The sequence below is a fragment of the Urocampus carinirostris genome, chromosome 14 (genome assembly GCF_059441175.1).
Source record: "Urocampus carinirostris isolate Australia breed hairy pipefish chromosome 14, RoL_Ucar_1.0, whole genome shotgun sequence".
In the NCBI taxonomy this organism is placed as follows: domain Eukaryota; kingdom Metazoa; phylum Chordata; class Actinopteri; order Syngnathiformes; family Syngnathidae; genus Urocampus; species Urocampus carinirostris.
Genome location: NC_142362.1, coordinates 27,795,747 through 27,808,300, shown reverse-complemented (window position 1 = coordinate 27,808,300; position 12,554 = coordinate 27,795,747). Strand labels below are relative to the sequence as shown.

General features: G+C 38.6%; 1 protein-coding gene across 1 annotated transcript in view; it reads left to right on the top strand.

Moving 5' to 3' along the window:
- The window catches only part of naxd (NAD(P)HX dehydratase), a 28,220-nt gene extending 15,860 nt beyond the window's left edge, over positions 1 to 12,360 (top strand). The window contains exons 7-11 of the mRNA XM_088353132.1: positions 1,781 to 1,831; positions 1,900 to 2,004; positions 3,700 to 3,820; positions 6,660 to 6,783; positions 11,948 to 12,360. Coding sequence (XP_088209258.1) covers positions 1,781 to 1,831; positions 1,900 to 2,004; positions 3,700 to 3,820; positions 6,660 to 6,783; positions 11,948 to 12,098 — 552 coding nt within the window. The 3' untranslated portion in view covers positions 12,099 to 12,360. The remainder of the gene's footprint in view (positions 1 to 1,780; positions 1,832 to 1,899; positions 2,005 to 3,699; positions 3,821 to 6,659; positions 6,784 to 11,947) is intronic.
- Positions 12,361 to 12,554: the final 194 nt, after the last annotated feature.

The window sequence follows — 12,554 nt, the reverse complement described above, 5'->3', positions numbered from 1 at the left end:
TAGGCTAGTGGTAATAAGCCGGCACTATCACTGCCACTACTCAGATTTGATTCTCATTGTGTACAATGACACTGCAGTATGGTACATATTAATGCAATGCGTTTACATGTGCTGCAGACCAAATTCCCAGAACAATTTCATGCACCTTACAGTTTGGTGCACCATATTAATGAAAAATATGTGACAAAAACAATTTTTTGGGGCATGCGCCGCATCATGTGTTTCATAATCTTGTGCGCCTTATAGTGCGGAAAATATGGTATATTTGCAAGAATTAGAGCAATCCATGGAAGTAAGAGGAACGGTGGATGCATGGTTTGAACATCCGCTTCACAATTTAGAGGTCCTGGGTTTAATTTCAGCTAGCAGCTTTCTTGTGCAGAGTTAGCATGTTCTGCGTGGCACTCTCGTTTCCTCCCATATACCACAAATCATCAATTTGTGATTTAATATTGTTGCTATTGATAAGTGTGTGATCTGTACCTCTCTGTGTCCCCCACGATTGGCTGGCAACCAATCCAGGGTGTCCCCTGGCCACTGCCAGAAGTTAACTAGGGGTTTGTACAGGTGCTGGAAGTCATTGAAAATGCTTGAATTTTAATGTTGTGTTTTTAATGATTGTTAAGTGCTTGGACTTTGGGTGAAGTGCTTGTAAATTATTAATATGGTTGCCATGTTTCACAATATGTTTGCTGAAATTGACGCAGACACTGCTCTGTGGCGGCTTGGCTTTGCCATTGCGTTTCTTTTTCCATCGTGATTAACCGCAGCTGATTTAGTTTGAATGGCATTGTCTTATAAAGTGTTATCGCCTCCTACAGGTCGTGCCCAAGAAGACTGTGTACTATGAATTGTGGATTCGTTTTAGGATAACATATTAGTCATGGGCTATGCAAAAAATTAAGATTGTTTTCCATTGGTATATTGTAATGGGAAGAACTTCCTGCTACTGAAGCTACACATTACCCAACACGTATCTTGGGAGAGATTTGTCTCAAAAATATTGACACACCTATTGTTCAGCTTCACAAATATATTCACAATCAATCAAGCTCTAAAACTCGTGTGTTTTAATAAAAGCACATCGCCTCGTACTTCAAGGCCTCAGTGCATCATGGATTCAAAAAAATTGCTTTCTTTCTCATGCTCCTTCTTAGTCCCTCTCACTCAGTTTATGATTGTATATTGAATTTTATTTACTGTGCTTTATTCAAACTATGTAAGTTTACATCTATGTTTTTAACACTTTTCTTCCACTGATATAAATTTACTACACCACTTTTCCTCAGCAGGGGTGCTGGAGTCCATCCCTGGAATCTTCAGGCAGTGGGCAGGGGACACCCTGATCTGCTTGCCAGCCGGTCGCAGGGCACACGGGAACATACAACTCACTCGCTCATTCACACCTAGGGATACTTTGGACCGCCTAATTAACCTGTCATGCATGTTTTTGGAATGTTGGCGTAAACCAGAGTGCCCGGAGGAAACCCACACAGACATGCGGGGGGAATATGCAAACTCTGCCCGGGGAGCCCGCTACAGCTGGAATTGAACCCTGGACTTCCGCACCGGGGTGATGGGCACTAACCAGCCAGCTGTCATGTCTCTGTAAACACACATGCAAAAAAATGTTTTTACGAGAGTGTTTGGTCGGCAGCGCCACTTCACATCTCGCAGGGGTGTTTAGTCCCCATTAACCGCAAAACATGAGGGATTATAGTATTTAACACAATAAACACCCTAAGAAAAATTGACAGCTTTTGTGTCTTATCTGTTATAGGAGGTGATTGAGAAATCTAAAGCAAGAGATATTCCAATCATTATCGATGCAGTGAGTATTTGTCTTAAATCTCACTTTTGACTGTGTTTCTCAACAATTAAAGATTTCAAATTCTACAGGACGGATTATGGCTGGTCACAAAGCAGCCGTCTGTTATTCAGGGCTACCAGAAGGGCATCATCACACCAAATTTCATGGAATTCACGCGACTGTACGAGATGCTGGTGGGTCTTGCAAAATGTTGGCTGATCTTCCATATATATATATATATATATATATACTGGACTGTCTCAGAAAATTAGAATATTGTGATAAAGTTCTTTATTTTCTGTAATGCAATTAAAAAAACAAAAATGTCATACATTCTGGATTCATTACACATCAACTGAACTATTTCAAGCCTTTTATTATTTTAATATTGCTGAATTTGGCTTACAGCTTAAGAAAACTCAAAAATCCTATCTCAAAATATTAGAATATCATGAAAAAGTATACAAGTAGGCTATTCAACTAATCACCTGAATCATCTAATTAACTCGAAACACCTTGCGAGGGTTTCCTGAGCCTTAAAAACACTCAGCTTGGTTCAGTAAACTAAATCACTGCTGATCTGACTGCTGTCCAGAGGACCATCATTGATACCCTCTATCAGGAGGGTAAGACACAAAAAGAAATTTCTCAAAGAGCAGGCTGTTCACAGAGTGCAGTTTCAAAGCATATCCACAAAATGTCTGTTGGAAGGGAAAAATGTGGCCGGAAACGCTGCACAACCAAGAGAGATGACCGCAGCCTTAACAAAATTGTGAAGAAGAGCCGCTTCCAGAATTTGGGGGAGCTTCAAAGACAGTGGGCTAAAGCTGCAGTCCAGGTATCAAAAGCCACAGTTCACAGACGTGTCCGGGAAATGGGCTACAATAGCCGTATTCCCATGGTCAAGCCACTTCTGAACTCAAGACAACGGAAGAAGCGTCTGACTTGGGCTATGGAGGAGAAGCACTGGACAGTTGCAGAGTGGTCCAAAGTCCTCTTTTCAGACGAAAGCAAGTTTTGCATTTCATTTGGAAGTCAAGGCGCCAGAGTCTGGAGAAAGGCTGGAGAGGAAATCCAAGTTGCTTGAAATCCAGTGTGAAGTTCCCACAGTCAGCAATGGTTTGGGGAGCCATGTCAGCTGCTGGTGTTGGTCCACTGTGTTTCATCAAGTCCAGAGTAAATGCAACTGTGTACCAAGAGATTTTAGAGCACTACATGCTTCCATCTGCTGAAAAGCTCTATGGAGATGAGTATTTCATTTTCCAGCATGATCTGGCACCTGCCCACAGTGCCAAAACCACCAGTAACTGGTGCACTGACCATGGCATCACTGTCCTTGATTGGCCTGCTAATTCCCCTGACCTGAACCCCATTGAGAATTTGTGGGGTATAGTTAAGAAGAAGATGAAAGACACCAGACCTACAAATGCAAATGAGCTGAAGGCCGCTATCGAAGCATCCTGGGCATCAATAACACCTCAGCAATGCCACAGGCTGATTGCCTCCATGCCACGCCGGATTGATGCAGTAATCCGTGCAAAAGGATTCCCAACCAAGTACTGAGTGCATCAATGGACATTTTCAAATGTTTGATTTAGTTTTGCTGTTATAAAATTATTTTTTTTACTTGGTCTGAGGAAGTATTCTAATATTTTGAGATAGGATTTTTGAGTTTTTTTCAGCTGTAAGCCAAAATCAGCAATATTCAAATAATAAAAGGCTTGAAATAGTTCAGTTGATGTGTAATGAATCCAGAATGTATGACATTTTAGTTTTTTTAATTGCATTACAGAAAATAAAGAACTTTATCACAATATTCCAATTTTCTGAGACAGTCCAGTGTATATATATATCTATGCTTTAAACCCATCTGTATGTTGTCATGCCAGCAACACAAGGCTGTGGACGGCGGTGATCACCGTAGTAACGTCCTGCAGCTAAGCGAAACCATGGGAAACATCACCGTGCTACTGAAAGGAGAGAAAGATCTCATAGCGGATGGTACTTCAGGTTTGTATTGAGCCTCCTGCTGGATACGTGTTTTTACTAGGGGCAGGCAAACTACGATCTGCTGGCCACATGCAGCCCTGTAAGCTTTTGAATCCGGCTTGCCGAACGAAAATGGTAAAAATCTAATGTTAAAAAAGTAGTACTAATATTTTTCCCCTTTACTGCAATGCTGTCCACGTTTCTATAAAATATAGCCCACTCAAAACTACATCAATCGTTGTGGAAGTACACGATCTGTTCCCATCAGGTTGATTTATGACCGGAACTACAGTGAGGCTTCTGCGCATGGAACCGATCGTACCATCAAAAGATTCTCCTTTTAGTTTTGTTTTTAATCTGTTTCAAGTTGACATTTAAGCCCTTCATTATCAATGAGCAGATGAAAGAAGATAAAAAATGGACAGTGCACCTTCAAGATTGGAGAGGTTATAGTACGATCATGATGGTAATTAGCAGCTGCAATGCAGGTTACTTCTAACACATTTTAAACGAGTTCTAATTTTTCGATGAAACGCAAGCCTTTTCTATATTGGTGTAATGTAACAAGCTTGCAAAAAATATTTTTCAATTTAATTTTTTTAATGTATGAAGTCACTATGTTGCAATTTAAGCAAGCACAAGTCTATTAATGACTTTAGTGTCACTCTATTTCCTGGAGTCCTCTTGTGACCTCCCTTTAAAATTTATATCGTAACCCCTTGTTTTACACGGGGATTTGTTTCAAAAATGTCCCGTGATAGTCACAACCTGCAAAGTAAAAACCTTTATTTATTAAATACTGTATTATGAACAGTGTTGAGTAAAACGCAGTCACAAATATTTCTTTTGTTCAGTTAACAGGGTAATCTATCTAACTATTTCCGCCATTCCGATGACGTTACTGTTTAAAGGCTGTGTGTTTCGTAAATTTTTGTGCATGTTTACGTTTGTTTTCATGCGTACGTTTTCGTTCCTGCGTTTTTGTGCATGGGCTCACATATGTTTTTGTGTGAACTTGCGTACGTTTTAGGTGTTTACTTATGTTTTGTGTGTTAACGTATGTGTTTGTGCGTATTTATGTCCGTTTTTACAAAAGTTTTCATGCGTGCGTTTTTGTGCATGCGCTTACATACGTTTTTGTGTGTACTTAAGTACGTTTTAGGTGTTTACTTATGTTGTTTTTTATGTTACGTTTTCGTGCGTATTTATGTACGTTTTCGTGCGTATGTATGTACATGTTTTTGTGCGTGTTTACACAAGTTTTCGTGAGTACGTTTTCATACACGCGCTTACATGTTTTTGTGTGTACTTAAGTACGTTTTGGGTGTTTACTTACGTTATTTTGTTTATGTACATTTTTGTGCATTTTTATGTACGTTTTCGTGCGTGTTTACACAAGTTGTCGTGCGTACGTTTTCGTGCATGCGCTTACATATGTTTTTGTGTGTACTTAAGTACGTTTTAGGTGTTTACTTACGTATTGTGTGTTTTTGCGTACGTTTTCATTTATGTTTTTGTGCGTGTTTACCGACATTTTGTTTACGTTACATACTCATTGTTGTTTTATGATATTGTTTACTGTTTATTTATGTTGCACTTCAAGTGAAGGATAAATCCGTTGCTGGTTAGTTGCCGTAAATATTATAGGGTTCTGTAACACAACCACCTGCTCTTCTCTATTCAAGTGACTCTAATACTGCTCAGAAAATTTAAAATTCTTTAGCATACAACACCTTTTTTTAAGTAACAGAAATAGTTAGTTTCCTTGGTAACTAGTTACTTTTAATATAGAGTAACTGAATTACTTCTTGAAATAAGTTGCGAGGGACTATAACTCATTACTTAAAAAAAAAAAAAGTGCTCAACACTGATTACACATTGAAACTAAAAAAACGGGGCCACTTTACAAATAAAAGCACATTAGACAAATAAGACTAGTGCAAGCAACTTAAAATCGACCCTGAAACGCAGGGGGAGCAAATGCAGTGATTTTAAATAATCTTTTTGTGGAGACCGGAGAGTAGGGTATTACAGTAATCCAAAAGAGAGGATACAAAAGCATGCATCAGCCCCTTGGTCCCTGCCTGAGAGAGAAAAGGGTAGACTCTGACTATATTCTTCAAGTGATAAAACCCATTTTTTGTCATATTTTTGGTATGTGGAGTAAAATTCAGCTCAGAGTAAAAAAATAATGTCCAAGACCGCTTTTACAATGAAGGTCTAACATCTCTTTGCTTTGGTTACCGTTTCTTTCTCTGACTTTGGACCAATAACTAAAGCCTTAATTTTGTCCTGGTTAGGCTTTAGAAAGATCTCTGTGCCATCCAGGAATTCATATCTAAAATAAATTTGTTTATCTATAGAACTTGTGTCATCAGGGGACATGGCAATTTTACTGGTGGATTTCATCTGCAACACTATGGAAACAGATGCGGTGTCTCCTGATGACATTCACAACAGGAAGCAAATACGGATTAAAAATGTTGGTTGGTTGGTTGGTTGGTTGGTCAGATCCCTTTACCCTGAGGGTGTAGGGGCACAATTTTCTGTGATGTGTCTCGAGCAAATACAGCCTGGTGGCGCCCATCCCTCTCCAGGCCGTCAAATGTTTCCACCCGCCCTTGAACTGTGGACCTTTCGCGTGTCAGGCGAATGTGCTAACCACTGCGGTACAGAAACATTGGATTAAAAAGTACAAGACCTAAAGTTAAAACTTGGTACCCCATATTTAACTTGAGGGGTTCGATCAATATTTTTTTTCCCTTGCTTGGCCAAAAATAATTTCCCCGCTTTTGTGCTAAAGAGATTTAACTGTTTTTTTGTTTTTGTTTTGTTCTTTATTAATTTTCTGTCTTTTCAGTGGTCACCTGCAGTACAGAGGGCAGTGGAAGGCGATGCGGAGGACAAGGTGATCTTCTTTCCGGGTCTGCCGGTGTGCTGGCGCATTGGGCACACGCTGCCACTCAGGCAGGACTGATAACAGGGTGGGTGCTCCACAAACTTGATAGGACACCATTCTCATAATATGCATTAAATATGAGTCAACCTGATATACTGGTAATCGTAGCCACACCCTTAGTCTAGCCTGCCAAAATATTCAATACAATGTTCATTTTTAATCAAAACTTCAGGGCAGTGTAAATACATGTCATTTTTGGGTGGGGAAGGGCACAAGAGCAGTGTTGTGTGTGTTACTAAAAAACGGTAATTAGATACAATTACTGGTTACTTCATTTAAAAAGTAATTCAATTCAGTTACCCTCAAGACTACTGACCCCAAAAAGAATGTTACTCTGAAAGTAACTATTTACCTGATTATAAACGGCACCCAGTACATTTTAAAAAGATTTTTGTATGTGCATGAGCCGCACCTGACTATTAGCCACATGTGCCAACATTAAAACATGAGATATTTACAAAGAGAGACGGTACACAAAAAGAGTTTTAATAATATACCACACCTTAACCCCTTAACGTTCCGACAGCTCGCCAGTGGGCCACAGGACTTTTGAAATACAAATTTGTGCCTGTACGACGTCACTAGTCACTGAAATACATCGTGCCACATATCATTGGAAAGCTTAAAAGTTTGGGACTCAAGATATGATCACCGTTTTTATAATCTTCAGAGAAACATAATCAGTCTGAAACATCCATCCATCCATTATCTGCACCGCTTATCCTCAGTAGGGTCGCGGGGGTGCTGGAGCCCATTCCAGCTTTCTTCGAGCAGTGGGCAGGGGACACCCTGAATTGGTTGCCTGCCAGTCGAGGGCACACATAGACAGACAACTCACTCGCTCATTCACAGCTAGGGTCAATTTGAACCGGCCAATTAACCTGACATGCATGTTATTTTGGAATGTGGGAGGAAACCGGAGTGCACGGGGAGAACATGCAAACTCCACACAGGAAAGTTCGAGCTCATGACCTCAGAACTGTGCCGCACACGTGCTAACCACTGCGCTGCCGTGCTGCCCCCCTCTGAGACAATATACCTGGAAACTATAAAGACGGCGTAACTCACTAGTACGTCCCCTGGGCCGTCTTCAACTTATTTGAATGTCCACGAAAACGGCTTAGTTACATCGACAATCCACAGAATCCAAGCGTGTAAAACATTTACTGCAAAACACACGATAATGCCGACACATAGATATGAATCCCACTAAATCAATTCTGCTTTGTTAGACGTTGCTTCTTGTTATCCGTTTGTCTCCCCACATTATTTCCGTTTACAAAAAGCAAACTCGTAAAATGATTCCCGATATGGTAGTTATTCTTTCGATTGACACCTTTTCCATGACGAGGGTCTGTTCATGCTAGTTTTATTCATGCACAAAGCGCAAAGTTACATTCAACTTACGTCTTCTTCGACACATATAGTCCACCTGTCTCACTCTTACCTTTACTCCTCTGGGGCCCCTGGCGGCCACTAGAAAAAAATGCATAAATTAGCCGCATAATTTCATAAGCCGCAGGGTTGAAAGCTTAGGGGGAAAGTTGCGGCTTACATTACAGAATTTACAGTACCGTAAATTCCTGACTATAGAGCGCACCTGATTATAAGCCGCACCGACCACATCTAAGAGGATAACCGCTTTTGTACTTACACAAGCCGCACCTGTATATAAGCCGCATGCGCCCACGCTAAAACTTGTAACACAATCACAAAATTAACCCAAATCCTACTTTGAGTCCCGCGATATTTTGGTTTGAACAATTTTATTGACACCAGTAACATCACTTAAACTATGTGAGGTTTGAACCATTTTAACTGAGCATATAGTACTCAGTTCAACAACCACAGCCGGCAGAATGAACGGATAATGATACCGGTAGTTAAGATATGATGCAGACCTGCAGAATCCAGGTCCCGTTAAAAATAATCCAAGGAAAAAAAGTGTATATTTCCAAAGGTAAGGGTGGGAAAAATATCTATCCACTTTTGTCTGCCGTGTCCACAAACAATCACCTTTACCGGTCCCCACTTCCCGTCATCCCCCGCGTCTGTTACGCCCCTTCTTTTTAATTGGTCAGTGCAAGACTTATTTAGAAAGGTTGTCCAAAATAAATACAAATAAATACATAACAAAAATATACAGTTGCAAATACATATTATACATGGTTACACATATTTACAAAGAAAGACTGTACACCGAGAGAGTTTTCAAAGCTTTAATAATAATATTGTACTTTCATCCCAAACCGTTTCTGTGAAGGGTAGCAAAACGCTACTAGCAACACGCTCGCAATACAGTTAACAGGCCTGTTAACAAAAACATATCGTACATGTAGAAATCACGGTAAACCGTTCTCATCTTTCTCCCTATAACTGTCGTCATCAAAGTTGTCCTTTAATATGGGAAAGAAACTTTGTCATATAGACGTCTTCCCACACTCCCTTAATCAAAAACACGCTAGCAACACGCTCGCAAGGTAAAGTTTGCGTGCAGTAGCTCTGTTTCCTTCTTTATCGGACTGCTCGATTGCGTTTAGCTTGTAAGCTGCGTCATGTGCCTTGAACTCGAGCGCCGCTGGCGGCTGTTAGAAAAATTACATAAATCGGCCGCATCACTGAATAAGCCGCAGGGTTGAACGTTTGGGAAAAAAATAGCGGCTTACAGTCCGAAATTTACGGTAGTTTTGAAATACTGAATATACTCTCATAGAAGCCAGTCCCCGAAAAATGCCTTAAATTAGCCATACATAAAAAGGAATAGAAAACAAACAGTACAAAAAGTAGTGAACCCTTCACATTTCTTGGCTTGGCTGTGCCACTTTATATCCATTTCATTCCTACATGTTGTATCAAAAATATTTTCATTCATTCTTTTATGTATTTATATTAGGTAGTTACATACCTTGTGACCACATGTAAATTTAATGTCAGTCATAACAGAAGGGGAAGCGGAATGAAAAGAACTATTAAATCTCACCCCTTACCTCATACACACACAACCTAAAGCAAATTTCTTGCAACCCCTGTTAGAAATTCACAGCAGGTGTGAAACAAGCTCTACAGTGCATTATCAACTCGTAGACTACAAATAATAGTTTTGTAACAAATAAATTGTTCATAAGTGTGTTACTCTAGGTAACAGACTGATTTTACATAGTAGCGCGTGTGTAAGTATACTAGCAGTGGTAACGGAATTCAACACCAGCATTGGCAAAAAAGGACAAATTGACAATTGCAATAGAATATTTCAACAATGGTAAGGACAAAAAAACAAGATGGCAAGAGAATAGACTTACATTACAGAGCATAATAAGACTCTTGCAGTTCATACTGTGACCAGATGGACTGTTTGTAGAGTACTGGTAGTTTAAACCTGTGAATATTTTGGCATTGTTTGAGTTGTAAACAGACTGTTCCAGAGTTTTACAACAAAATGTTATTAATATCGCGTTACAGTACTCGTTAACGAGAAAAGTAATTGATTTCCAGAAACATGTTCCCGACAGTGATCAGAAGTACAATAGAGTAAGTCAGAATTTGAACATTTAAGGCAAGTAAGTGTGTGTTTTTGTAATTTCAAACTAGTGGAATATTTGTTTGTATTTTAGTATCTCTGCCTCCTCAGTTCTCTAAAATATTAGAGAAACTTTACAATAATAGACTAGAACAATTTATAGATAAACATATATTGATTAATGAAAGTCAATATGGTTTTAGAGCAAACGGATCAGCAACAATGGCTATTATTGATGCTGTAGAAGAAATCGCCCATAGCATAGAAAAAAAGAGATACGTAGTTGGGGTATTTATTGACTTAAAAAAAGCATTTGATAACATTAATCATAATATACTATTAAAAAACTGGAAAGATATGGCATCAGGGGCGTGGCTTTGCAATGGATTCAAAGTTATTTGACAGAGAGGAAGCAATGTGTGAAAATGGGAGAGTTGTCATCTGAATACTTTGACATCTGTTTTAGAGTACCACAGGGTTCTATCCTGGGTCCAAAGTTATTTAATTTATATATTAACGATATTTTTAATGTTTCAAAACTATTGAAAATAGTAATATTTGCAGACACTAACATTTTCTATTCAAATGATAACTATATTGATTTGATAACCTGTTTTAATCGTGAATTAATTAACCTAAAAGTATGGATGAATATACATAAATTATCTTTAAATTAAATAAAACCAAAGTAATATTCTTTGGTAATTGCAAGGCAAATCAAGATTTAGAAGAAAAAATGGATGGTGCTGCAAAAGACACTGTATCAGAAAGTTTTTAGGGGTCATAAAAGACAATAAATTAAGCACACATCAGACACATACAAACTAAAGTATCTAAAAGCATTTCAATAATTAATAAAGCCAAATTCATTTTTAACTATAATGCATTGTATTTATTATATTATTCTCTAGTTCTGCCATACATAACATATTGTGCAGAAGTCTGGGGCAATAATTACAAAAGTTCTGTAGTGAGCCCCATTTTATCCTTCAAAAACGTGCAATTAGAACCATACACAGGGTAGGATATGGATATCACACTAATATTTTATTCCTGCAGTCCAAATTATTAAAATTGGATGATTTAGTAAAATTTTTCACTGCACAACTGATATTTAAGGTCTACAAAAACATAGTGCCAGAAAACATCCATAAATTATTTATTCATAAAGAGGGAAATTATAATTTAAGGGGCTGTAGTAAATTCAAAATCCCAAAGGTGATATCCAACTGGAAAGGTTTGTGTGTGTGGAGTCAAACTTTGGAACAATTTACAAGACGAGATCAAACAATGTCCAACTATTCACTTGTTCAAATTATAAAACCAAAAAAAACTGGCGGAATACAGAGATGAAGAAAATGGGTGATACGAGAGATTGGGAATAGTGCGTCTAGAACTATGGAACCATGGTTAACTTTGTTATTGTTGCTATGGTTAGATCATAACTTATTATTAATATTCTTACTATTGTTTTTATATCATTGGTGTATTTAATAGGGAAGATGAAGGGGTAGGGAATATAAGCATCTGCTTCTGACTACCCCTTTTCGAACATATTATGTAACATTATTTTGTTGAGGTATTGTTTTTGTTCTGGTTTTTATTTTAATGTTCGAATAAAGTTTTCATTCATTCATTCATTCAGTAGCATACATTATTTTTGTCTCACTAGTGTGAACCCGTCGGTGGTGGCAGCGATGGGTGCCTCTTCACTCACCAGGCAGTGCAACAAACAAGCCTTCCAGCGACACGGCAGATCCACGACCACCTCGGACATGATCCAAGAGATTGGCCCAGTCTTTAAAAATCTATTTGAAAGATGAAAATGGCCTACATTTTAAAAGAAGCTGCCATCTAGTCGATTTTTCATTCTGTGCTCCCTACAATTACTATGTCACTTTAATGAGTGAATGGAATTAGTAAGAAATAAAATGAGCCTAAGGCTGAAGACGTTTGGACTATATCTCGCTGTACATTCCTCTAACACTGTTTTTCCAAGTCTTCCCGGACCACTAAGTTAATTGAAAAAATAAGAACGTAATTGTAATTTATGTTTTTATGATGAGAATAAAAAATATGACTTTGTACGGGTCAGTTTATATGAAACAATTAATTGCTATAAGAAAGTAATTTTCAATCAGTACGCAGGGGCAAATTAGTGTGCTGAGAGACCTTGTCTTAAGTTAATTTCCACGGTTCACTGATCGTTAATTTCCACGGTTCACTGATCCCTAAACCGCATGGGTCGTCAGGGCACCAATGAGGAAGCAACTCTGGAC